This window comes from Ostrea edulis, chromosome 5, assembly GCF_947568905.1.
Source record: "Ostrea edulis chromosome 5, xbOstEdul1.1, whole genome shotgun sequence".
Lineage (NCBI taxonomy): Eukaryota > Metazoa > Mollusca > Bivalvia > Ostreida > Ostreidae > Ostrea > Ostrea edulis.
This window is the reverse complement of record NC_079168.1, coordinates 73,767,477-73,794,897: the sequence shown is the minus strand read 5'-3', so window position 1 is coordinate 73,794,897 and position 27,421 is coordinate 73,767,477. Positions and strand designations below refer to the sequence as shown.

Here is a 27,421-nt window from a genome sequence, read left to right as displayed (position 1 = left end):
ATAGATATTGATTGATTGAATATTGTTTAACGTCCCTCCCGAGAATATTCACTCATATGGAGACGTCACCACTGCCGGTGAAGGGCTGCAAAATTTAGGCCTATGCTCGGCACTTATGGCCATTGAGCAGGGAGGGATCTTTAACGCGCCACACTTGCTGTGACACGGGACCTAGGTTTTTGCGGTCTCATCCGAAGGACCGCCCCATTAAGTCGCCTCTTACAACAACCAAGGGGGTACTGAGGATATATTCTAACCCGAATCCCCACAGGATATGAGAGAATAGATAGATAAGGGAGAGAATCCTAGAGAAAAGAGAGAATAGATAGAGGAGAGAGAGAGAGAGAGAGAGAGAGAGAGAGAGAGAGAGAGAGAGAGAGAGAGAGAGAGAGAGAGAGAGAGAGAGAGAGAGAGAGAGAGAGAGAGAATGAGAGAGAGAGAGAATAGATAGAGAGAATAGACAGAGAAAAGAGATAGATAGAGAGGGAATAGAATAGATAGTTAGGGGAGAGAATAGATAGAGAAAAGATAGATAGAGAAAATAGATAGGATAGAGAAAGTAGATAGATAGAGAAAATAGATAGGATAGAGAAAATAGATAGATAGACATAGAATAGATAGAGAATAGATACAGGCGCGGATCCAGAAGTTTTTTCCAGGGGGGGGGGATCGAACCTTTTCACAAAATCGAACCCGTGATATAACTCATTTTTCTTATAAATCGTTATTTTGTAATTTGTTTATCTTTGCAAATTCCAGGGGGGGGGGTCCGGATCCCCCCCCCCTCTAGATCCGCGCATGAGATAGGCAGAGAGAGAATATGTAGAGAGAAGAGAGAGGGGGTAATATTATAACTCAGGTACAAATCAGTCTGGGAACGAATGATAGGCCACGTATGTTCATAAACAAACTTAGAGTTATATGCCCTTTGCTGTTGTTTACGAAATCACAGGTACACAATCATGTGATGGAGGCTATAAATTCGTCGTGACAGTAACCTGTCATCTCATCCCCATTCACGTTGCGATTAAGTCCAGAGAATTCAAATTTCATAATTGTGATACGATATGTCCGTGCGCGATTTGGTGTCTCGTGGTGCATGTTCTGAATGTTAACATTGGTTAACTCGAGTTGACTCTAGAATTTAAATCCGTGAAAATATTTAGAAATGGTATATCAAATAGCTTATTTTGGAGGAGTCTGAACGGTACATTTCTTGCAGGATGGAATCTCAACGACGAGAAACAGAAGAAGGATATCTCAGGAAGTTTATTCCGCTGTGTGTTGTGGAATTTTTCTTCTTTTTTGCATATGTAATGGGACTTTATATAGCAACAGAGTACGGCCACGATAAATTTCGTGCTACCCTGTTTCCAAACCAAACTAAACTTAACACCACCGACAATTCGCTTTGCAATACGGATACCACCTCCGAGGAATACAAGGACGAACAAAAAGTGCAGAAAATTGTGTCAGAATGGAGCGTTTACATCTCCCTGGCCCAGGGAATTCCCCTTCTCTTCTCTTCTCTTGTGTTCTCTCCTCTAAGTGATTCTATTGGTCGCAAGATGTTTCTTTTCATCGGAGGTGCTGGAGTTTGTGTAAAAGAGATCTTGATGACCCTAGCCATTGCATATAACTGGAACGTGTATCTCTTTATCCCTTTCACTTTTATAGAGGGTTGTTGTGGTAGCTGGGTGGCTCTGCTAGCGGTTACATTTTCCATGATGTCGGACATATCTTCGGGGCAGTCTAGATCTTTTCTCATTGCTGCTATAAGCTTTGTGCTTGGCGTGGGATTTTCTGTTGGTAGTTTTGTACCTGGCTATACAATTTCTGCCTTTGGCTACACCTATTCTATGGCGATTGCCTGTGGTATATGTTTTGTATCGGTGATTGGTATATGTCTTGTGCCGGAAACACTAGCTCCTACCAGCCACTCAACTCTACAGTTTCGTTTCCTTGACTATTTCAAAGAAATTATTCAGTTTTATATAAAAAAGGATGATTCGTCCGGGGACTCTAAGCGATGGAAATACATAATAAGTCTGTCAGCATTTTGCTTCGTTATGTTGGGAAGACTAGGCAGCTCAGCTTTTGAGCTACTTTATTTGATAGATTCACCGTTCTGTTTCAATCCTATTAAAATAAGCGTTTTCCAAACTCTAAAATCTGTTCTGTCGGAGGTCGTCATATTAATAGGAATAAAACTTCTGCAGAAGTGGTTCAGAGATGAGACAATTGCTCTCATCGGCACGATTTCATCTGTCGCCTTTTACATTTTATTTGGAACAGCGCCATCGGAATACTACCTTTATATAGGTAAGCTAATTTTAAACAAAACAAACATATACCTAAATAAATTGCTTCTGCAGGAAATTGTGCTATAAATAAGACCTACATTAATATGTTTTGTCTTCTCCTTTCGACTGACCCTGAACCCCCAAACCCCAAAATGACAAAAATCATTGCTATTTCTCGCAATGAAATTATTCACAAAACAAAAAAAGAATTTACCGTCTTTCAGTATGTTCAAATGTATATACTAAGTTTACTAAAACTTTGTAAATAAAATAGTTTGCCACTTGTGTACCCGCATTTCAGAATGATGGATCGCAAAGGGAAATAGAAATTTTGATTTAAGTTATTGACTTAATATTTGACCGCGTATTATTCCTTTCCAGCATCTGTGGTGGGCTCCTTTGGGATGAGCTCCATTCCAATGATCAGAGCTGTCATGTCTAAGATGACACCCGTCGACAAGCAAGGTAACTCGCATTTCAATATTTTACCATTATCCAATTTCTGCAACAGAATGATAGTTGTTTTGCGGGGGTTTGTTTGTTTGTTTGTTTTTTGTTTGTAGGTATCATCATTTTATCATAATTCAAACGATGTGATTATTAAGATTTCTAACACTTTAATTTTTCGAGGGCACTTTTGATACACCAGCATCAAGCCGTATTTCATCTCTTAAAGGACACATTGCATGTTTTTAAACTTTTTAATTTTTTCAGCAAAATTAATTCATTTCATGCTTAAAACTACTTTACATGTGTTTTAAATGAAACAGTTTGCGTAGTTTTCGAGTTTGAAAGCGATGAAATTCAAATCTTGCAATATGCATATTTTCTTCGATAGTTTACGCGCCATTATCTGTGACGTCATATGCGACCTCGAGCGAGAAGATTTGAAAACAGTTGATAGCCATTTCATAAACAGATTAGATTTAATTGACAAACAAACAATTATCACATTAACAACTTGTAAATAACACTGCATTAGGGTGTTTTGTGCCGTTTAAGGGTGTACTTGCTGTCAGTAGAGAGGATTTGGACTGTATCTTTTTTAACTGTCGAAGGAAGGTATGAGGGACAAGACGTGAATATATTTTGTCGGCACAACGACTTTGCCATAAAAACCCCCAGTAGAATTTGTCCCTGTACTTTTTAAAACAAACACTTGGACAAAGACGTAGATAAACTGCGAGAAAATGGTTCTATCGAAGCTACGCACTGTTACATATAGACCTACGGCATATGCTTTCCGTTCTGCTCTCGAATTCAATACACACTCGCACCAAATGACCTTCACCTTGTAACAACATGTAGGCAGAACTTTGCTAGCAGTGTCTACCAACTGGTAGTTTTAAAAAAGAAATTTAAAGATAAAAGATAATTGAACTTTCAATTATAAATAATAAAATATAATATTTCCCGACTTTCAATTGAATTATAATGCTTTCATTTTTTTTTAAGGAACGCGTAAGTGTTTACAACAACAGTACGCCGCGCTCCCACTTCCTAAGTAACAACGTGTTGATAACAAAAAATAATGATTAGGCGTAATAAAATTGTTTTAATAAAATAATTTAAAAGTATTGTGATTTTCACAATAAGTTTGATTATTATTATTATTATTATTTTCCGAAATGCTCCCGTGACAGTAGGCCTAGTTGTCAATGATACATAATCGTATCATAATTTAGGCCTATCTAACTTCTCCAAAAATAAATTTAATAATAATTGCACTGTTTATTTTAGAAAAGCAACAACGCTAATTACAGTTGTTTACAGAAATGGCATTACCAAATTGTGTTTAGACAGTGATCCCATGTAAACATTATTTACTCGCAAATTTATGCATATTTCATACTCGCTTTTCTCGCTACATTTGGGTCGCTGTTTGTATGCACTGGTGGCTAAAAGATATAAGACTCGGGAAATTTGTCAACATCGAAATAAATGTTATCCATGGTAAATAAATTAGGCCCCTAAAACCCGAGCATTTAAAAATATCTAACACTACTTTTACAACAAGTTGATCGACGAAGGTCGCATATGACGTCACTGTACCATGTGACTACCTATCTAATTAACTAGGCTTTTTGAAATCGGGGCTTAGATTTAAGTCCGTATTGTGGCTAATTATCGCAATACTTCAGCGAACGAACTATTACAATTAATTTCTATAAGCATAAGGAAGACAAAATGTATATAATTCTGTATACTTTGAAAACACGAGATGTGTCCTTTAATGCTATGATTATAGGTACGCTGTTCGGAAGTATAGCGATTGTTGAGAACATTTGTAACCTCTCGGGCGCTGTACTTGGAGGAGCTATTTATTCAACCACTGTCTCCTTTTATCGAGGGATGGCTTACCTAATCCTTGCAGGATTCCTAGGCATTGCCTTTGTCTTACTTCTGTAAGTATTATCATACAGTGACTACACCCACGTTTCAACGATTTTAAGGAGGGAAAACATACCGAAGAAAATTTTGATACGTGTTTAAGATTTGTGTAATCTTTTATCAGATGATAGGTTTTAATTCACTTTATTTATCGGGAAAATTCAATGTCTTATCACTTGGTATTGTCTTCAATAATGCATACTTTTCAATGTGTTGTATATAAAAGTCCCTTGATATAAGGAACAAGGAATATATTCTAGCATGCTATCTTTCAAATATTGTGACAGTGTGTTCTTCCTCCTTAAACTGATCATGCAGTGGCGGATCAAAACGGGAGGGGAAGGGGCTGCCCCCCCCCCCCCTCCCTTTTTGGTTGAATTTTTTTTATTGTTTGTGTTTTGCCATTTTTGGGTCTTTAAATCCACTTTCTGTGCTGACAAGGTACACACTTGGATCGCACCCCCCTCCCCCCCACCCCCCGAAGGGGGACCCATTTGGAAATTTTCTTGATCTGCGACTGTCACATATAATACTTTTAGGTAATTTCAAGTAAAATTGAATTTCTTGAGTCCAGGTGTAAATGATCATCTAACAATCAGTGACTGTTTTTCAATGAAGTTTTTATAGTATATTATTTGTTTCCAATCTTACAGAATTCTGGTTGTGTTTGGTCATGAATGGCGTCAGAGGGACAATTATCAGCGCATACCTGAAAGTACGGACGTCAATTGATGTTTTGCAACGAAATTTGAAAACTGCCTTCAGTTACACTATTACACTCAGAAATTACAAATAAGAATGTCACTACCGTATAACCAAATCTTAACACTAAATGGTTGCTTAATGTCATTTTATCGATGAAACCATTTTATTAAGTATGAGCTGCATATTGATAGTGCCCTTCATCATACATGTAACAGAATCCGCCATCTTCATAGATAACTTTTCCTATTGCTGACCCGTTTTTAGAATTCTTTTTATTCAATTTTTCATGAACAGTTGAAATGTAATTGTGTTCACCAAACCTGGGTCAAAACCTCGCCCACAAGTATTTACCAAACATGTAGCATTATGTATGGTTTTTATCATTTACAAAACAGCATCACCGAGAGAGAGAGAGAGAGAGAGAGAGAGAGAGAGAGAGAGAGATAGAGAGAGAGAGAGAGAGAGAGAGATTACTAAGATAGATATGAAACAGATATACAAAAGTTGCTCTATATACTACATGTAAGGGAATAATAGAGTTGTAATACTGTAAAATTGTTTTGAAATAGACATTTCTACTTTAGCCATCTTTTATCAGAAGTTACTTTTTTACACCCCCCCCCCTCTTATGGGCTGACATTTCCGCAGCTTGTGGTTTGCTCAATTGTGTGAAAATGATGATGAGGATTTGTAGTTAAACGTTATTTATTCCATCAAATGATAATTGACAATTCGAGTTAAAGTTAAAACAAAATATTATAAATTGAAAATGAACTCAAAATACTTCATCCCAGCAACATTGTACGTAAAAGAATTTTATGATAAATCATAGGAGCTGGGATAAAGATTTTCACGAATATTTTAATTTATCAAACATTTTAAACCTCACAGCAGCATAATGTTTTTTCTCTATTTAGCATTATTATTGTTAAGGTAGGATAAAAACATCATTGAATAAAATGGTGCTCTTTTTACTACATATCTGAAATAAATATTTCTTGAATAATACTATAATCAATTTCAAACCCACATCTTTGTCTAGAGTACCAAGTATATAGCATTACTTGAATTGAACTTTTACTATTTTGCTAGCTTTCTGTCCGATCTTCCAAGGATAACCAAAATATGTTGACAACATTACATTAAAAAAATTAATATTTAAGCGTCTCATGTTCCCGTGTGCACATTGCACACTGGCAACTGTCTATCAGTTTTGAAAGTATTGATAATTATTCACTCTTATAATTCTATATACTTTTCTATATTGAAACCAAACAAATGATAGATCTTTTGTCAAGCATTTATAAAAAATTCAAATATACACTTGTTTGCAGATGAAATCATTTATGAAATTTTAGTTAAAATGCGTAACTCTCAAGGATCATTGAAACCATGTGGTCTAGGTGTACATTTATTTTTATGAATGGCATTTGCTTTGCTATAAGCATTTCTGTTTAATGAATGTTTTAAAATACCATATACCGGATCTGTTGATGGGGGATTGAAACCTCGTAGGACGTTTATATATCCACGATTTTGATGTTTCAAATTCGACGAAGTTCTGCATGTGAATATAAATCATAAAATCGGTACTAGGACAATTAGCACGTATACTTTTTTCGCCCCTTAAATAACGAACAGGCGACAGGAAATAACAATCCACCGTAGAGCAATGAAAATAAGCATCTTTTTGTACTCGCATTTGTTGATCAAGATCAAAGACTACCTCGGTGACTGGTCGATAAAATAAATATGACAAATTAATTTATCCGAATTGAGAATCTGATTTTGAATTATTTTTTTTTATTCATGAATCTTTCATTGTTTTTTGTTGTGATTTTTACAACACTTTATAATTATTATTGACATTATTACATGCATTATTAATTATACAGTATACTCAGCTGTTCAAGTACATATCCATGTGTTGATTTTGAAAATGAGATCTGAACATTTAGCAATCGCAGAAATTGTTTCCTCTACAATTGCAATGTTTCTTATGTTTATTTATGTTCTAGAATCTAATTTTTTAAAAAGAATCTAATATACATATATGCAGATTTTTGTTATTTGTGTTGTACTTTTAGCTTCTAGAAGGAAGACTTGTGATGATGAAATATACAGCGTCTTCTAAGTGTCAGTCTCAGCACTTAACATTGTAAGTTACACATCAGGAAAACTACCCCTCATCATAGCATTAGCTTATAATGAAATCCACATTCCAATTACGTAACAATGGTGATGGTCGCCATGCAGGAGATTATATGATATTCAAAATGTTAAAAGGTTTTATACAGGGTTGGTGTTAGACGAAAACTCCGACCCAAGAATCCCATTGAAATACCGGGTACAGAGATATTGGTCTGCAGTGGGTAACATCGAAGAGTTACAGCACGATTTTAAACAGTAGGCTCATATATTTAGAAGAAAATAACTTTTAGTAAATGTACAAAAAAGTTTTCAGCGGATTAAGTATGGAAATCCATTGGCTAATGACATACAGCATGTACCAAAACTCTGAATTGGCACCCTTTTGAAATCACGCTATGATGTAGAAAACTATGTAACACTGGACATTTAAAAACCAATATCTACTATGGCCATGTTCAGATGTGGAATCCTGCCCCTACGGATTGAAACGGGTCGATATGAAGGAGAATCGATCGAGGATATAGTATGCTCTATGTATGACCTAAACAAAATTGAATCTGAAAAACACTTTCTATTATCCAGGTCATTTTATAAAGAGCAAGAAATATCCTATATAATGAAATTGGAGTTGATTTGAATATCATTTAATATCTATTGCCTTGATGAAATTACAGCGATTTGATTGGCTGAAAAACTTCGTTTGATTTCTTCATCAAAGAAAACCTGATTTTTACTTCTTGTTGTGTATTGATGTCATATGATTTTGAAAACAAAAACATTTCAAAAACGTTAATTTAAGCTTTTTGTTGAGAGAAACAATAAGTTTTACTATCTTAAAACATAATCTAATTATAAGAGGTGAATCCTAGTATTCTTTTCTTGATGGCGGTGTTATAGGGAAAATTGGAAGGATAACTTTAACGCATTGATGGGATTTTCCGTCCAATTTTCCTTATGATACTCTGCCACCTTGATACTACCATAAAGATAAGATTATTTTTTAATTAAATCAAATTGATGACTCAGTGTTTATTAATGTTTGTAATTTCCCCGAACCAACTTTAAAATTCTTATAATACCAGACAATTACTAGTACATGTATGTACGATAATACCTGTATATATTCAAATGACTGTGCATGCGCAGATATCGTTTATTGTGTTCTTATATTGTGTTATTTATTGTGACGTATAGGTCCGTTGGACCGGGTGTATATTAAAACATGCATCTTACTGAAATGCAAAAGTTGTATCGCACAATGACATGTCACTATAATAAATAAAATTTTAGTCAGCATTTAGTCACGCCATATGAAAAATGTTCTACAGCCTAACATCCGATATTGTTCGTGCAGTTGATTTATTACAACGACGAAAAAAATCTGTGCGCATCATTACCCAATATTCATTAAATTTACAAAAATATACTACATTTAAAAGGTGGATAAACTCGTTTTTGCTATATTTACAGTCATCTGTCGGTTTACACATCCATAAAACATCATCGAACATTTTCTTTTAATTCGTATCTGGCGGACAGACTTTGTATAAGTTGATATAGCAATATTTAATAAAGAATTATCTGCTCTATATTGCCATGCATTTAGTTTGGCTGTCTTATAAACTTTTGCCACAATTTAAGTGTATAATTCTGTACTGAGATTGATTGTAACATTTCACGCGTAGACGGTCAAAGGTTCTTAGTCTAGCACTCCCATGTACACGTCGCATATACACTGTACATGTATATATATATATATATATATATATATATATATATATATATATATATATATTAAAAGAAATAGAATAAACAGTACACAAAGTTAAAATTTTGACGCAAGCCCTTTCATTTTTTAATCCACAGGCGTTACATTTTAAAATAGTTTAAAATGTAACGCCTGGGGGATTATAAAATGAAAGCGCTTGCGTTAAAATTTTAACTTTGTGTACTGTTTATTCTATTTTTGTTAATATATATCATAGGTTATAAATATTATATAAGTGTTAGAGCGAGCGCAGCTACGTGTATATAAGCGGATCCAGAAAATTCCCTCAGGGAATTTGGTTTCACTGTACCCCATGTATTATTTAGGGGCGCAATCTAAACTTCGAACTGATATTTAGTCTTTTACAACTGGAAGTGCATACACATAGGCAAATATATTTATTTCCGAGTAATTGGATCATAAGTTCAACAATTATTTGAATCTTAAATTTGATTGCCAAAAATGCAAGACTGACATGTGTAACCGGTATTGAGTGTAAAGATAATCCACAAGATGTTGGAAATCAGATTTGTTTGATAAATGGGGAAAATAAACAACCCTAAAACAACAATGAAAACATATAATCACAATACAATACACAGATAAAGACATTCTCGAACATATGTGACATATGCACCGATACAATTATTTAATCACCACTTTATCCTCAACGGAAATAGATCTTTGAACCCAAACTTATGTGTAAATGATTGATCGGAAAATGAATACGACTACAATAATCTTCATTTAAACACACCAGTTTATGGAACTGGGTCACAGCGTCCAGATTAAAGGATCTCGAGGGGATCTGGATTAGAATAGGTCCTCAGTACCCCGTGCTTGTCGTAAGAGGCAACTAAATGAGGCGGCCCTTCGGATGAGTGCAAAACCGAGATCTCATGTCACAGCAGGTACGGCACGATAAAGATTAATTCCTGCTCAAAGGTCGTAAGCGCCGAGCGTAGGACCTAAATTTTGCGGCCCTTCACCGGCAACGATGATGTCACCATATGAGTGAAAGATCCTCGAGCGGGGCGTTAAACAATATACAACCAAGTAACCGAATTAAAAGTGAAACTAGTTTAAGGTTTTTATTTTGACCTATTGATCGGCGCGGGTTCGAATCCCGCCCGTGCCGGCAAGTGAGAAGTTTCCCAGTTTACTTTCGGAAGGTCGGTAGTCTCTTCCCAGGTACATTGTATCTGGGTTCTCTCTTCCACCAATAAAAACTGGGCGCCACCATATAACTGAAAAATTGTTGAGTGTGGCGGAAAACATCAATCAATCAATATGACCTATTGAATAGTTTCTTAACATTATGCTAAATTGTATACACAAAAATCACTCTGCACATTTGAATTATACTTAAAACTCATCAGTTACTTAAATCATAGGATTTATACTTCAAAGTTTACAACAATGGTAACACCCTTTGAAATCTCTACCGAACTATTTTCCTGCAATATTCTACAAAAGGATTCCAGGAATCCCCGCCAAGATTTCCTATTAGCTACCTACACAATGCTATGACTAATCAAATAACAGAACCAGTTAAACCTTGGGGTATACATGTACAAATCCAAGTTATGTTTTTAATTATACCTATATAAATTAACCCTTATGTCTGGAAGGAATGTTTAGGTTCCTCTATCACATGATGCTATCAAAGTTAGTAAGCAGCGCAGCGGAATTCGTATTGGACTGAGTGGATTTAAATCAACTAACAACAACTACCACAAACTTCCCCAGATACAAATACCAAGGAAAGATAATACTTGCAACTAAGAATGATTCGGCATAAAAAGTAGTTGACTTAGATTTATTTACATAATCTGAACACATTTCAATGAACGAGTCCTTTCTTCTGATCGATAATTGGCCCTTAACATTTTCCGAAATGTCTCTAAACCTTTGCTTCTCCTGTCACCAGCCTATTACAAATGGTAGTCAGCAAGCTTCTAAACCTTTGCTTCTCCTGTCACCAGCCTATTACAAATGGTAGTCAGCAAGCTTCTAAACCTTTGCTTCTCCTGTCACCAGCCTATTACAAATGGTAGTCAGCAAGCTTCTAAACCTTTGCTTCTCCTGTCACCAGCCTATTACAAATGGTAGTCAGCAAGCTTCTAAACCTTTGCTTCTCCTGTCACCAGCCTATTACAAATGGTAGTCAGCAAGCTTCTAAACCTTTGCTTCTCCTGTCACCAGCCTATTACAAATGGTAGTCAGCAAGCTCCTAAACCTTTGCTTCTCCTGTCACCAGCCTATTACAAATGGTAGTCAGCAAGCTTCTAAACCTTTGCTTCTCCTGTCACCAGCCTATTACACATGGTAGTCAGCAAGCTTCTAAACCTTTGCTTCTCCTGTCACCAGCCTATTACAAATGGTAGTCAGCACGCTTCTCCTGTCACCAGCCTATTACAAATGGTAGTCAGCAAGCTTCTAAACCTTTGCTTCTCCTGTCACCAGCCTATTACACATGGTAGTCAGCAAGCTTCTCCTGTCACCAGCCTATTACACATGGTAGTCAGCAAGCTTCTAAACCTTTGCTTCTCCTGTCACCAGCCTATTACACATGGTAGTCAGCAAGCTTCTCCTGTCACCAGCCTATTACACATGGTAGTCAGCAAGCTTCTAAACCTTTGCTTCTCCTGTCACCAGCCTATTACAAATGGTAGTCAGCAAGCTTCTAAACCTTTGCTTCTCCTGTCACCAGCCTATTACACATGGTAGTCAGCAAGCTTCTAAACCTTTGCTTCTCCTGTCACCAGCCTATTACAAATGGTAGTCAGCAAGCTTCTAAACCTTTGCTTCTCCTGTCACCAGCCTATTACAAATGGTAGTCAGCAAGCTTCTAAACCTTTGCTTCTCCTGTCACAAGCCTATTACAAATGGTAGTCAGCACGTTTCTCCTGTCACCAGCCTATTACAAATGGTAGTCAGCAAGCTTCTAAACCTTTGCTTCTCCTGTCACCAGCCTATTACACATGGTAGTCAGCAAGCTTCTCCTGTCACCAGCCTATTACACATGGTAGTCAGCAAGCTTCTAAACCTTTGCTTCTCCTGTCACCAGCCTATTACACATGGTAGTCAGCAAGCTTCTCCTGTCACCAGCCTATTACAAATGGTAGTCAGCAAACTTCTAAACGTTTGCTTCTCCTGTCATCAGCCTATTACACATGGTAGTCAGCAAGCTTCTAAACCTTTGCTTCTCCTGTCACCAGCCTATTACACATGGTAGTCAGCAAGCTTCTAAACCTTTGCTTCTCCTGTCACCAGCCTATTACAAATGGTAGTCAGCAAGCTTCTAAACCTTTGCTTCTCCTGTCACAAGCCTATTACACATGGTAGTCAGCAAGCTTCTCCTGTCACCAGCCTATTACACATGGTAGTCAGCAAGCTTCTCCTGTCACCAGCCTATTACACATGGTAGTCAGCAAGCTTCTAAACCTTTGCTTCTCCTGTCACCAGCCTATTACACATGGTAGTCAGCAAGCTTCTCCTGTCACCAGCCTATTACACATGGTAGTCAGCAAGCTTGTATGATGGTTGTTTGGTTCTAGCGGATCATCAAGGAAAAGGTATAACTTCCTCATTCACAGGCATCTGACCACCACTCTCTGCAGTTTGGGGTGGAAGGGTATCCATGACTTCCTTCTCAGGTCGTTGCTGTGGTACACCAAGTGACACTCCCCTCTCAGTGACGATGGGTAGATCATCTATAGGGGTGTCGCTCTCACTTGTGGTACCGGTACCTTTAAAAGGAAATAATCATCAGGGTCACTGGAATCTGATTCCTCACTTTGATATACTACCTTAACTGTGGTTTGTTTCTTCTCTTGTTATGTTTTCTTTCTGGGGTTCGAAACTGTGTGTGACACATCTCAGGATCTATGTACCTACAGGAAGAAGCAGATTCCGAAGGATAGTTCGTACTCTGCCTGTTCCATATTCTGTCTTGACAATAAACACTGGTATATCTGGGTTAGGCTGATGTATAATCTGATAGTGGCCCCTTTTCTAACCATCTGTTGTCTTATTTTTCCTATCAAATGCTACCACCTTCACCAAAACTCAACCAAATCTGATTCTATTACTTTCATCTACGAAAATAAAGCTAATGTTGAGGTGGAATTCTCCAAGACGATCCTTCATGGGTCATTGGTATGTAGCTGGGCTGTTGGATAATCCAAATGGCATCCGAATGTATTCAAAGAATCTCAGAGGACCAACAAAAAAGCTGCCCTTGTGTTCCTAATCTAACTCAATTTGGTAGTATCCTGATTTCGCATTAATTGCAGTGAAGCAGCGGTTCCTCAATATACTGTCCAATATCTCAATACGGGACCAAGCTTAGGTATCTTTTTGTCTTATTGTTCAACTCCCCACACACATTCTTAATCTCCATTTTTCTTCCTAACAAGGCCTACATTGCTGGAAAATGGTGAATCCGACCTTCTTATCACTCATTTCTACACTAATTCGAACCTTCTGAAACTTTGAAGGGAATATATCTACCAACTCAATTCTGTGTTGAACAATTGTCATATGACCGAAGTTTGTATCTCCCCATGAAAAATATCACCATTCATGGCGATCATCTCGTTTGTCTTAAGAAACTCCTCATTGGTCAAGCTGTCCTCGGGTATGTTATACATGGTTGGATCTGAAATGCTAATGGGCAATATAAGAATTTCCTCCAATGTCAGACCACAGTTCAGCTATCACTGTATTTGATGTAATCTTAGCAGTCCGTTTTGTAACATTGCTACTCATGACCATACTTATAATCAACTATATTAGTTATTACATCTAACTCCTTGGTAATTACTAATTTCGTAGTATCCTGTAACAGCACTGCGGGCTAATTGTATGGAACCATCTTATCTACATAACCATGAACTGTGGCATGATTGCCTGGTTTGATCTCTGCAGATTTTCGCATATTCTATGGTCGTTATGATGATCTAATTTGGCAATACAGCTTATCATTGGGTCAAATGCTGTATAATGTATTTCATACCGATTATTAGGCCGTTTTTACACACTTATTTGGACTACGGATTACTCCGTTTACCAAATCAAGATATAGGGTTCATGAGGGTGTGGCGGATCAACAGGGAATGCTTCCTCTTAGGCACTTTATCCCACCTAAGCTATATCCATGGGTCCATGTTTGCCCAACTCTCTATTTTGTGTTCCTTATATCGATCACTGTTCGTTATCTTGATCACCTCTGTCGGCGCGAGTTCGAATCCCGTTCGCACCGGTAAGTGAGAAAGATTCCCAGTATTCTTTCGGAAGGTCGGTGGTCTCTTCCCAGGTACTTGTATCTGGGTTCTCTCTTCCACCAATAAAAACTGGGCACCACCAGATAACTGAAAAATTGTTAAGTGTGGCGGAAAACATCAATCAATCAATCGTTATCTTGACCTTTCATTAAATAACACCTAATCTGTATTTATTCCTCTGCAATTCCCTTTTGCACAGCGAGAGTCCATCTAAATGTCCAAAACCATGGTTCATGCGGGTGTGTAAAAGTCTGTCACCATGACTGTCTCTTGATTCCTCCATCATTGTCCTATGAACGCTTGTTCTTAAATGTATGGGGACGTTGCTGTGACAAGTGGCATCATCCACCAGCAAGAACCGATATGCATGTTCTTTTTATCGGTATATCCGAGGCCCTCGGATAATATCTCCTGCTCTACTGCTCTTTTGTAAGGTAAAACACTACAATCAACACATTGAAGATGAAAATCCTCCTTAATATCTTGGATTTCAATGTCTGAAAAACGCTGCTGGTAAAATGATTGGTTGACACAAGCTGGGATTCCATTTATATGCATACTCGCGTCCATAGGATCTATTAGTCTTGATTGATGCTGGTCTTGTTCGTACCCTGACCCCCGCCTCTCGGTGTAGGGCCTTTGGAATTTGAATTTTTTCTTGTGATCAAGTCGAAATCGACATCCTACTGCCATATGTCCTTTTCTACTACATTTGTAGTACGTTATGTCTCCTTCGCGCTGTTTATCTTTAACTCGACTAAAATTTCCTTGCTTTGAATTATGTCTCTTTTGGATATCTGGTGCGTACTTCATTACTCTCTTCTCCCATCTCATTTACCATAGTGCTCTTTATTTGTATCATAGCGTTTCACTCATTATCTGTGTGTTATTCAAAATAGCCACTCTCCTTAAAGATGTGACTTATTATATTTTTTCAACAAGTCATTCCAAAGCATGTTTCTGGTCTGTATTGGTAGTTATCTCTCCTTTCTGAATGACTTTGTCTAGAGGATCCTCTAATCTGCAATTTCGTTCAGATCTAAAACTTTTCCTCTGTGAGGCACTATAAAATTGTAATATCAAGTTCTCATTATCGTCCACTATGCCATATACACTGTCAAACTTGAGGAAGATTTTCTCAATGGATGTATCTGTACTAAGGTGCATAAGAACCCTTGATACTCTTGAACTCAATGATTTCTTTATACTCTATAAGATTGTTGCAGCACTAACCCCATCCTTCATGAAATATTTGACTTCATAATACAATAAGTCATAAGAAGTATCTCCCCTCTTATCTCCTGAGAAAACTGGTAATTTGGTTGCATTAAGTGGAGTAATGTGTTTCATCACATGGGGAGGTTAAGTTTACTCGCACTCTGACATGAAGGTTTCTTTTGACAGTAGATATTCAGATGTAGTCAAGTTGGCGTACCTGCCCGGTACCCATCCATTGTCTAAGTTCTGCAGCAGACTTTGTCTATGGTTTTGCATGTTTCATTCAACTTTCAGTGAAATTGGACTCATCTGCTGTTCTCTTTATCTTCCTTTGCAGTCATGTTGAATTGCAACTAGTTCATTTTCAAACCTAATTCTAATCCTGTTATTGATATTGAAAATATTGATAATTCTAATTTTCTGAACTCATTGTGAATTAACCCACTTTACCCGGTTGAAATTTCACACTAAACAGCATTTCCGGCTTATATAGAACAGTATAGAACAACAGAATGTATCACGAAGGGAAGAGAGACGTACGTCTGTATAATGTAATACGCAATTTCCGAGTTGCCCAATAGTTCTTTCCCTTTGTGGAACTCTTACGCACAGTGAGACGCAAATTATACTACCGTCCACACGCGGTGGGTACAAATGCTTATCGCTGCCTTCATTTATATGCTTAAAGGCCGATTATCAGACACCATACAACCACCCAAACTGCAGGGACACACAATATTTATAAATTTATTAGTATTTAATAATAAAATAGCTCAAACGAAAATCGATAATCATCATCTTTCTTTGATTAGAATATCACTCTTGCAGAAGAGGAAATAAAAAATAATTTCATATTTAATTTAATGGCCTAATTCAAACAAATACTATTCTTGATATGGTCAGTATACATGTATACATCTTGTACCCACCGAAGCGTTCCATAGAACATTGAACGTACCTCCATCACAGAAGAGCTGATATCTTGGAAGTTGCGTATTAAGTGGCAAGGTGGAACAAGCACCCCCTTTTGACCGATCACACCCGCCTCGGGTGTACATTATACATTTCAGAAAACGGAGTAATCCATAGTTAAAATCAATGTGTAAAAAACGGCCTAACAATTAGCATCAATGTGGCTAAACCAGACCTCTATCTATGCTATCGCATACATGGAGGTCTGCCTTTAGTCCGATTGAATTGGTATGAAACACATTAGTCAACATCATCCCCAATGACAGGTTATTTTTGCAAATTAGATCATTCGTACCGTATAAGTTTTACATCATTATAACGATCATAGAATTTACGATTAATTAATTGATTGATTGTACATTGTTTAACGTCCCTTTCGATAATTTTTCACTCATATGAAGACAAAATTTAGGTCTATGCTCGGCGCTTTACAGCCTTTGAGCAGGGAGGGATCTTTATTCTGCCAAATCTGATTTGACACTGGGCCTCGGTTTTTGCGGTATCATCCGAAGGACCCTCCCATTTAGTTGCCTCTTATGACAAGCAAGGGATACGGGGGACCTATTCTAACCCAGATCCCCTCGTGAATATAATTTACGAAATGCTGACTTTAAACGAAACTGAAACCTCTGTAACATCAATGTGTCTATCAGTAGCCGAGCTCGAGAAAAAAATGATTAATAAAATATGATGCAGATATGGAGGACTCTGGTGTTTTTACTTCGTGTTCACTGGGATATATCGAATCAACACATGAATGTAAATGAGTATTGTTAATAAATAATCGATATATCTTAGTTAGCTCCTGAGATTTTGAGCACAACTGTGCAGGATGCTACAACTAAGTATTTACTGGTTTAATACTGATCCCATTGGTGCAAACATATTACACTTACTCCTCCTAGGCACCTGATCCCACTTCTGGTATATCCAGGGGTCCGTGTTTGCCCAACTCTCTATTTTGTATTGCTTATAGGAGTTATGAGATTGATCACTGTTCGTTATCTTCACCTTCCACATCTATTGCTGAACCCTATCCAGTTGAAAAAAATTGTCAATTCAAATTTTGAAAGGTTTTTGCAGGGACTATATTTTGTGGCGGAAGAATTGATTATAACCAAAACGTTCATCTAATATATCTTCTATTTTTATACTCCTTTTTTCAGTTTTATTTCAGTGTATTTCAGTTTTATACTCTATGATACAAGTAGTTGAGACAAAATCAAATGTTGTAATTGATTAATTTGGTTGATATATTTTTCCAAATAGTACACCGATTCTTAAAAATGTTTAAATTGATTTACCCGAAATTTTGCATAAAAATTCAATATTTTTGCCAATAATTAAAAAATTTGATCTCCAATACCCACTTTTATTTTTTTTTTTAGCTCCATTTTAAATTTTAAGACAGTCCGTGAAAAGTATGTGAAATTTTAGAAATTGGCATTCCTCCTAATATGTCGTTTTAGACTCTCAAATTTGATATCATGAATTTTTTCGTATATCTAGTGCAAAAAGGTCATTATTTATTACCATTACTTGTACTAAACCTTTTTCTTTTTTTTTTTTTAAATCTGTGTTGTTAGAATACATGATTATGTATCTATTTTATGTAATGATTGATTTCTGTTTCTTATATTGTGTTGACACCAACAGACAAATCAAGTTTAATTGAATAAATTTTAAGTGCAAGAAGGTCATGTTTAGAACACGGTAGTTTAATAACAAGCATTGCGTCCCCATTTCTTTAAATTTTCTGCTCCTCCTTCAACGTAGAAATTTAAAATACGCTTCCCAGAAAATTGACATTACTCCAAATGTCAGGAGCGAACATCTTTAATGAGAAGTCCACCACAAGCTATTATTTTCTTATTACATAAATTCTGCCTCAGTAGAGATGTACATGTACCGTATATTCTAAACCAATAAAAAAATTGCAATTGTACAAGTGAGTAATGCACGCGTTATTCATTACTGGCAGAAGGTAGGCTTATCTGTTCTAAAAAATAATATCAGGTATTTTCCATATTATTATTTCCTGTTCTACATTCTAAATATTTTTATGTCAGTTAGGATTCATGATGTTTCCTTATTACAACAACACACGTGATCTTTATTTTTAGGATTTCCTCATACTATATTTCCTTACATAATTGAGACGATATGATGGTTTACAATATTTTGTAGGAAATTAAATCGTCTTGTATTTTATTTCATGAAAGGGCGATATACCATTTTAAACAGAATTTGGAAGTTCGGAGTAAAAAGTGCATTTTTACTGCCCTCCTTGAGAAAACAACTTCCTCCTCAACGGCGTCACGTCTACCCTCAGTGAACCAATATGGAGTCGTTGAAAACGGATCCACAATACCGTAGGAATATTATTCCTATTTGTGTAATGCTGTTTACGTTTGGTTTTGCCTACTCTGTCGGGTCTTATTCCTACGGTGAATATGGGCACGAGGCATTCCACTATCGCAGCGATCATTCCAACCGCTCTTTGTGTGACACCAACACGAGTTCTGAGGAGTATCGTCAAGAACAAATCGTACAATCCAAAGTATCCAAGTGGTCAACATATATGTCGCTCTCTCAGGGAATACCGTTGCTAATATCGGCAGGTCTATTTTCCTCCTTGAGTGACTCAAAAGGCAGGAAGCCTTTAATCCTTGTGAGTCTGATTGGTGTATTTCTGAAAACTCTTTTAATGAGTATAGCAGTGGCATGTAAATGGAATGTCTACGTGTTTCTTGTTTTTATTTTCATCGACGGTTGCTGTGGAAGCTGGGTGACACAGCTATCTATCTCTATGGCAATGGTATCTGATTTGACATCCGTAGGAAAATCCAGATCTTTCTTGATTGCATTTGTTGGATTTATGGTCAGTTTGGGGTATGCCTGTGGTTCCTTTTCATCTGGATTTATCATTAAAAAGCTAGGTTACAGTTGGAGCCTTGGCATTTCTAGCATTGTGTGTGTTATGACGATGGGCATTCTGTATTTTGTTCAAGAAACCCTTCAGGAACACAAAAGAATACGTTTAGATTGCAATATAAAGTCTTACCTGAAAAACTTGGTACAGTTTTATGTTGATGACGATCCCATAAATCAACATTCATCTAAATGGAAATACGTCCTCTGTTTGTCGGCACTTGTGTGTACATTATTGCCCAGACTTGGTTCTTTCAGTGTTGAGATCTATTACATAATGAACTCACCTTTCTGCTTCACTCCAGTGACTATAGGGATATTTCAAACAAGCAAGAGCATTGGCTCTGATTGTGTCATCTTAGTGGGAATAAAAATCATGCAATACAAACTTAGCGACGAAATGATATCCTTAGTGGGAACACTTTCTGCTATTGTTTCGTTCATTATGATTGGATTTGCAAAATCTACCAACTTTATGATCATAGGTGAGATATACACTTTCGATATGAAATACATGTACTTTGAATGTGAAAGTCTCACATGTTAATCTCTTTCAACAAGACAAGCTTTAAATATCAGTATTTTTACCTAATAAATTGTTTAATAACATTAACGTGAAGTACATTCACATCATATGAATATTTGTAACTGAGAGTTGATATTTCTAAGATTGAACAGGAAAATTAATTAAATTACTAAATAACGGCAATTTTCATAATTAACAGCATAATTGATATACCGGAAATTTAAAAACAATTAGTCATTTTTACACCGGTGTAATAAAACATATACAAAGATGGAATCATTAAAGTGATATTTTACTTGCCTCTATATATTTAGCAACCGTGGTCGGTGCTCTTGGGATGTGCTCTATACCTTTGATCAGGTCTGTCATGTCCAAAATGACACCTGCCCACAAGCAAGGTACGTAGTACATGTGGATCATCCATAACTACTAAAAACACAAAACATATTGATTGAGTATTTAGACATACAATGAATTGGCATACACACACACACACACACACACACACACACACACACACACATATATATATATATATATATATATATATATATATATATATATATATATATATATATATATATATATATATATATATATATATATATATATCAGTAACACAAGTAATAGTATAATAATGAAAGATCAGAACGCTGAAAATAGCTATAAATTTGGTGATCAGGTCTTCCAACTGTCTGTTGGAATTCCCATGGGCACGAATTGTGTTCCTTTGTTAGCTGACCTGTTTCTATATTCATGTGAAGAAGAATTTATTCAAAAACTTACATGTGAGAAGAAGAAATCTCTTGCTGTGGCTTTCAATTCGACATTTAGATATATCGACGACGTTTTGTCTATTAACAATGATAACTTTTATTCATATGTCGATTCGATATATCCCTGTGAGCTCGAAATAAAAGACACCACAGAGTCGTCCGATTCTGCTTCAATACTTCGATATTTTATTGAAAGTAGACATTAACGGCAATCTGACAACTCAACTGTATGACAAACGGGATTATTTCAGCTTCTCCATCGTCAACATACTATATTTATGTAGCAATATTCCATTATCACCTGCATATGGTGTTAATATATCTCAAATTATTTGATACGCAAGAACTTGTTCTGCGTATAGCCAGTTTTTAAATCGAGGCAAGCTACTGACAAACAAGTTGATGGTACAGGGGTTTCAACGGTCTCGATTGAAGTCAGCATTTTGCAAATTCCATGGTCGTTATAACAATCTAGTTCGTCAATACAACCTATCATTGGGTTCAAATGCTGTTTGACATGTTTCATACTGATTGGACAGGAGATGCTTACTCGTCCTAGGCACCTGATCCCACCTCTGGTGTGTCCAGGGGTCCGTGTTTGCCCAACAATCTAATATATATATATATATATATATATATATATATATATATATAAAGCACAGAAATAGCAATGAACTCTTAAATGAACATAACTGCCCTAAGTGAAGAAATATTTAATATAAAGCACAGAAAATTTCACTTTATTTGGATACCCAAATCCGCCCCTACCCGGGGTTGAACTCACGACCTGCGGAACCAAATCTCCTAGCAGCATGTAACCAGCGCGCTAGACCGCTCGACCATCTAGGCAAGTCGAAAACTTGCTTTCGATGACGATGGAATTCTCGCCATGCTGTCACACGCTACACGGTCATTGAGAATGGAAATGGGATACAGTTATTTAACGTACATTTAAGAGGATCATGAATGATACACATTGCATTCGAAATATTGTATATATATATAATGAAATTTATTTTGAGGACACGAATATTAACTGTTGTATATACAAATGTATATATTCATGTTAGTTCAGAATTCTGAATTTACAGGTACAATGTATGCTGGAATTGCTATAGTAGAGACCATGTGTGGATGTGTGGGATCGGTGATTGGATCATCCATATATTCTGCCACTGTTGACATTTACAGGGGAGCAGCCTTCTTAGTGTTTTCTGTGTTTCTTCTCTTGGCAAGCGTTTTTTTAATGTGAGTATGCTCTTGAGTCTGCGCCCCATTTCTTGACTAGTGTCTACTTAATCATATTCTCCAAATGTGGTTTAGGAAGCTATTGTTTTTACTGTTTCTTCTGTAGATCAATAGGTGTGTAAAGCAAACCGCAATTTCCAAAACACCTGAATTTCATTATGGATAGTTTAAGCTATTGAGAAAGCGATGTACACACTTTTATGGTTTGAGTATATGTTATTCTTCTTGGCCTGCATCATCCTAATGTGAGTATAGTTCAAGTGTGTTATTCTACTCCTGGTCAGTGATCTGTCAATGCCAGCATAGTTTTGAGTCGATCTTCTTTCTCCGGTGATCTGCTATAGATCGAGTTTTTGTTCTTTCTCTCAATTTTAGCATTGCCCTGTTATTGTGAGTTGAGCATGAGTATGTGTTCTTCCTTTTCAGGGTCTATAGTATAGCTTACGTTAGTGCTCTCAATCTTAGTCTAGTCTTGTTATTGTGAACATCATTTAAGTAAAAGGCGAAGATAACGAACAGTGATCAATCTCATAACTCCTATAAGGAATACAAAATAGAGTTGGGGAAACATAGACCCCTGTGATCATGTACCCAGGAGGAGCAAGTATCCCCAGTCGACCGGTCACACCCGCCGTGAGCCCGAAATCTTCATCAGGTAGACGGAACGTTCTGTAATCAGAATCAGTGTGCAAAGAACGGCATAACAATTGGTATGTAACACGTAGGCCGTTGTTCTTGATTAGTTGCCTTGGTAATGTGAACAATCTTTGAGTCTGTGTTCTTACCATTTGTCAGTTTTCTGTTGATTTGAATATATTTATTCGAATGTGTTCCTATCCGTTGTCAGTATCATGAAAGGTGAAGATAACGAACAGTGGTGTTACATAAATTGATTGCATTTTGCTGTTTTCCGCCACACTCAACAATTTTTCAGTTATCCGGTGGCGCCCAGTTTTTATTGGCGGAAGAGAGAACCCAGATACAATGTACCTGGGAAGAGACCACCGACCTTCCGAAAGTAAACTGAGAAACTTTCTCACTTACCGGCGCGAGCCTTTCTTCTTCCTCTTGGTCAGTAGTCTATCATTGTGATTATGTTTGAGTGTCTTTTTGGTCATTGTTGTATCAGTGTGAATATGGCATTGAGTTTGTGCCCCTCCATCAATGAGTCAGGTTTCCAAAATATGACAATCCCTTTGACCATCATCATGGTTACATGTATATGAATTTAAGACACTGTATATCTTCCTGTGTGTCTAGCTTTCAATCAGATTGTTTCCACTGTTATCGCTATCTGGCTGTGTTTCCAGTATCCATTTGTGTTTGTGTTGTTGTACCGTATTTATTTGAAAATCCGTCAATTTTCATCGACTGTGAACTCTCCTTTAAGGATTATCTTGTGGTTTTTTGTTTTAATTTTTGTTTGGCTCTCCAATACTTTATTCAGAACAATTGTATATTCTAAAATATGCATTCATTTTTTGTGTCATTTGTAAAATCTTAACTGTAAACCATTATTTCATTATATGAGATTGATTTTCATACAGATAAATTAAGTTATTATATACTTTCAATTTCATCTCTTCTCTTTTCTTTAAAAGTTTGCGGGCATATATCACACGATATATGCCCGGAAACATTCCGGTCCGCAAACATTACGTCATAATCAATACACAAGCAAATTACTACGTCGTTAATTTTCAAATTTTTCGTGTTTTTCATCTTTTACTCAGTTAAACCAATAAAGAAATTGTTAAATATAAATTATTCTTAATTTCTAAATGAAATTGAAAGTATATAATAAAACGTTTATAGACTTTGTATGGAAAAATATGACGACCTCGTTTTTTGTCGCGGACGGACCTCGCAAGCTCGGTCCGTCTACGCGCCAAAAAACTCGGTCGTCATATTTTCCCATACAAAGTCTATAACCTATAATTATTTCGTAACTAAAATCTGCAGTAAAATATTGAATCTAATAGTGTAGAAAATGTAATCCTGCGCATTTTATCGTGTGAATAGTATATCATATTTTACACTAGCATTGTGCTCTTCCTGCATTGCCATGTATTATGCTTGTATATATCATGTCTCCATTGTTTAGACTCCTTATAATCAGCAACAAGCAGAGGAAAAACGGTTATCAGGTGCTCCAGGGTACGGTGTCTCCTGATGACTTATGTGATGCATCAATTAATGTAAAATGAGCAACTTAAAGGACACCAAATCGGCGTGTAAGTTGCAAGTATATGAATTACATGTAGTCATCAGTTTACGAGGCAGTCTGCTCTCGGTATTTATGTACATGTAATGAAGACCAGATATTGTTATCATAGCAAATGTTTTTCAAATGTAAAACGTTTGGCAATATTTGAATATTTTTATTAGGGTTTTTGCCCGTCCATAAAGCCGATAGTTTTCATAGTTTTCTTAACGTCAAACAATGTAGTCATTGAATATGGATATCGAAATCGATTTGAGATTGCATTGTGTGAAAATTTTTGGGAGAAGAGATACATTTGCTGAAAACTGGAACGTGGATTTATAATCATGAATAAAGTATTGTTTGTATATTTCATCTTGAAAAAGAATATCAAGTAATAAACACTCACCTTAAAAGATAAAAACAATATTTGTAAAAGGTATGTACTGGTATTGATAGAAGGCTAGAATTTATTATCTTTAATGTAACCATGCCTGATTATGACTTTAATCACGAATTGATACAGATGAAATGGATTACACAATTAAATAGCATTTCCAACAAAACGGCTTGCAAATGTCTGATGTAATTATCAATTTTAATTAAGTTGTTAAACCGAACATGAATCCATAAAGATACGAGAAGTCTCAGTTTTCACCATATTTCTCCATTCATCTGCCAAATTAGTTGAATATTCTATTGTTATATATATCGAGTAAACATTTGTGGTAGACAGAGTGGTTTGATCGCCGATAGTCAGATATCTCAATTGGTAGAACACCTGACTAGAGATTCTTGGGGCCTGGACTCGAATCCCGGTCTGGTTTGTTGCATTTTCTCCATCCCCGTGACCAGGATTCGAACATGAGTTATCGCGGAAGGGAGATAATTCAACGGACCAGACCCGAGTTCGAATCTCGATCCGGTTAGTTGCAATTTCACCCTTTCTGTTACACATGGTATCGTTTCACATCGCATCGATGCTTCCGATTTGTTTGTGCGGACAAATTCGACCAGTTCAATTCTCAAGAATGAGAGGCACATGAAATAACGTTTTAAAGCACAATGTATTGCTGAAAATTAGAAAAACACATAACATAAATAGTAGAACATTCTAAAATATTTGAATTGATTTGGACAAAATGTGAAGAAAATCTTTTCTTTACATGTTTAGCGATAAACGTGACGAGGATATTTAATAAACGGGTAGGAATGATTTACCAATAATATATTATACTGATAGAATAGGAAAAATAAAGAACATATAATTTATATTACCCACATTCATTTCATGCAAAATGCACTTGTATAAACATGGCAAATGTAATACACAAAACGCACTAATCGCTGACAACTCTTTCCCGAGCGCTATTTTAACAGTCCGGAAAAGTGCTGGGAAATTTCATTCCCGTCTGATAAATTTCACAAGATGTAATGATAAACTCCATTCGTGTTTACAAAGTGAACAAATTGTCACTTCATTACACTGTTACGGACTGCGATACAACTAACCCGTCCTGATCAGCTGCCCTCAATCAGGAGACAGGGGTGTTATCTACTCTACGCCCTGCGTAATGAGAGAGAGAAAGAGATTCTAAATTCTAAACATATATGTAATGATTCTCTCTCAGTTGTTCTTCATTAACTGCAAGGGCTAATTGAATGGGGACCGTTACAACTGTTCTCCAGCCATCCCCACCTACCAAGGAGACTTAGTGCCTTTCCCAATTGAATCGATTTATAAATACTAAAAATATATACAAATAACTATACATGTATTTCCTTCTTTCATAAGAGAGCTATATATGTGAAAGCATTATACAAACAAAATTAATCAAACGTGCAAGCGCGTGCTGGTCAGTGAAATTACTAAGACTACATTAGTCATAATATATAAACACTAGCTACGATTGAAGGCATGTAGCATTCGCATTTCAGTACCCATTTACATTTAGAATTTCTCGATTTATTTTTAGTGTATCAAACTCGGGACATTCCGGTGGCGAAACTAGTATCCTTACCACTAGGTTACATGTACCGTGACCGGTGCGTGGGCTTAGTGTGCTGCCGTTTGTATTCTGAAGTGTTGGTGTTTACTGCGGGAATAAGAACGGAGTTTGTCATTTCGTAGAATCTATCAAAGTAATTAAAGGACACATCGCATGTTTTTAAACTTTTTATTTTTTTCAGCAAAATTAATTCATTTCATGCCTAAAACTACTTTACGTGTGTTTTGAATGAAACAGTTTGCGTAGTTTTCGAGTTTGAAAGCGATGAAATTCAAATCTTGCGATATGCATATTTTCTTCGATATTTTACGCGCCATTATCTGTGACGTCATATGCGACCTCGAGCGAGACGATTTGAAAACAGTTGTTAGCCATTTCATAAACAGATTAGATTTAATTGACAAACAAACAATTATCACATTAACGGCTTGTAAATAACACTGCATTAGGGTGTTTTGTGCCGTTTAAGGGTGTACTTGCTGTCAGTAGAGAGGATTTGGACTGTGTTTTCTTCAATTTTCGAAGGAAGGTATGAGTGACAAGACGTGAATATTTTTTGTCGGCACAACGATTTTGCTATTAAAAAGCCCAGTAGAATTGGTCCCTGTACTTTTTCAAACAAGCACTTGGACAAAGACATAGATAAACTGTGAGAAAATGGTTCTATCGAAGCTACGCACTGTTACATATAGGCCTACGGCATATGCTTTCCGTTCTGCTCTCAAATTCAATACACACTCGCACCAACTGACCTTCACCTTGTAACAACATATAGGCAGAACTTTGCTAGCCGTGTCTACCAACTGGTAGTTTAAAAAAAGAAATTTAAATATAAAAGATAATTGAACTTTCAATTATAAATAATAAAATATGATATTTCCCAACTTTGAATTGAATTATAATGCTTTCATTTTTTTAAAGGAACGCGTGTA

At 36.4% G+C, this 27,421-nt stretch overlaps 2 protein-coding genes across 3 annotated transcripts; both read left to right on the top strand.

Moving 5' to 3' along the window:
• Positions 1 to 903: 903 nt before the first annotated feature.
• On the top strand, positions 904 to 8,851 carry LOC125650326 (proton-coupled folate transporter-like). Of its 2 annotated transcripts, XM_056165483.1 has the most exons (6): positions 904 to 2,322; positions 2,685 to 2,768; positions 4,552 to 4,708; positions 5,348 to 5,409; positions 7,487 to 7,557; positions 7,697 to 8,851. In XM_056165483.1, exons 1-5 carry the CDS (start codon positions 1,224 to 1,226, stop codon positions 7,531 to 7,533), a joined length of 1,449 nt encoding a protein of 482 aa, XP_056021458.1. In that variant the 5' UTR covers positions 904 to 1,223; the 3' UTR covers positions 7,534 to 7,557; positions 7,697 to 8,851. The 2 variants fall into 2 exon arrangements, with proteins under 2 accessions (XP_056021458.1, XP_048734465.2); XM_048878508.2 differs by having other exon boundaries at positions 7,487 to 8,851.
• Positions 8,852 to 18,913: 10,062 nt separating this feature from the next.
• LOC125650327 (solute carrier family 46 member 3-like) lies at positions 18,914 to 25,718 on the top strand. The gene is made up of 4 exons (XM_048878509.2): positions 18,914 to 20,212; positions 20,568 to 20,651; positions 22,121 to 22,277; positions 24,382 to 25,718. The coding sequence occupies exons 1-4, from the start codon at positions 19,138 to 19,140 to the stop codon at positions 24,482 to 24,484; spliced, it is 1,419 nt and encodes a 472-aa protein (XP_048734466.1). The 5' UTR covers positions 18,914 to 19,137; the 3' UTR covers positions 24,485 to 25,718.
• Positions 25,719 to 27,421: the final 1,703 nt, after the last annotated feature.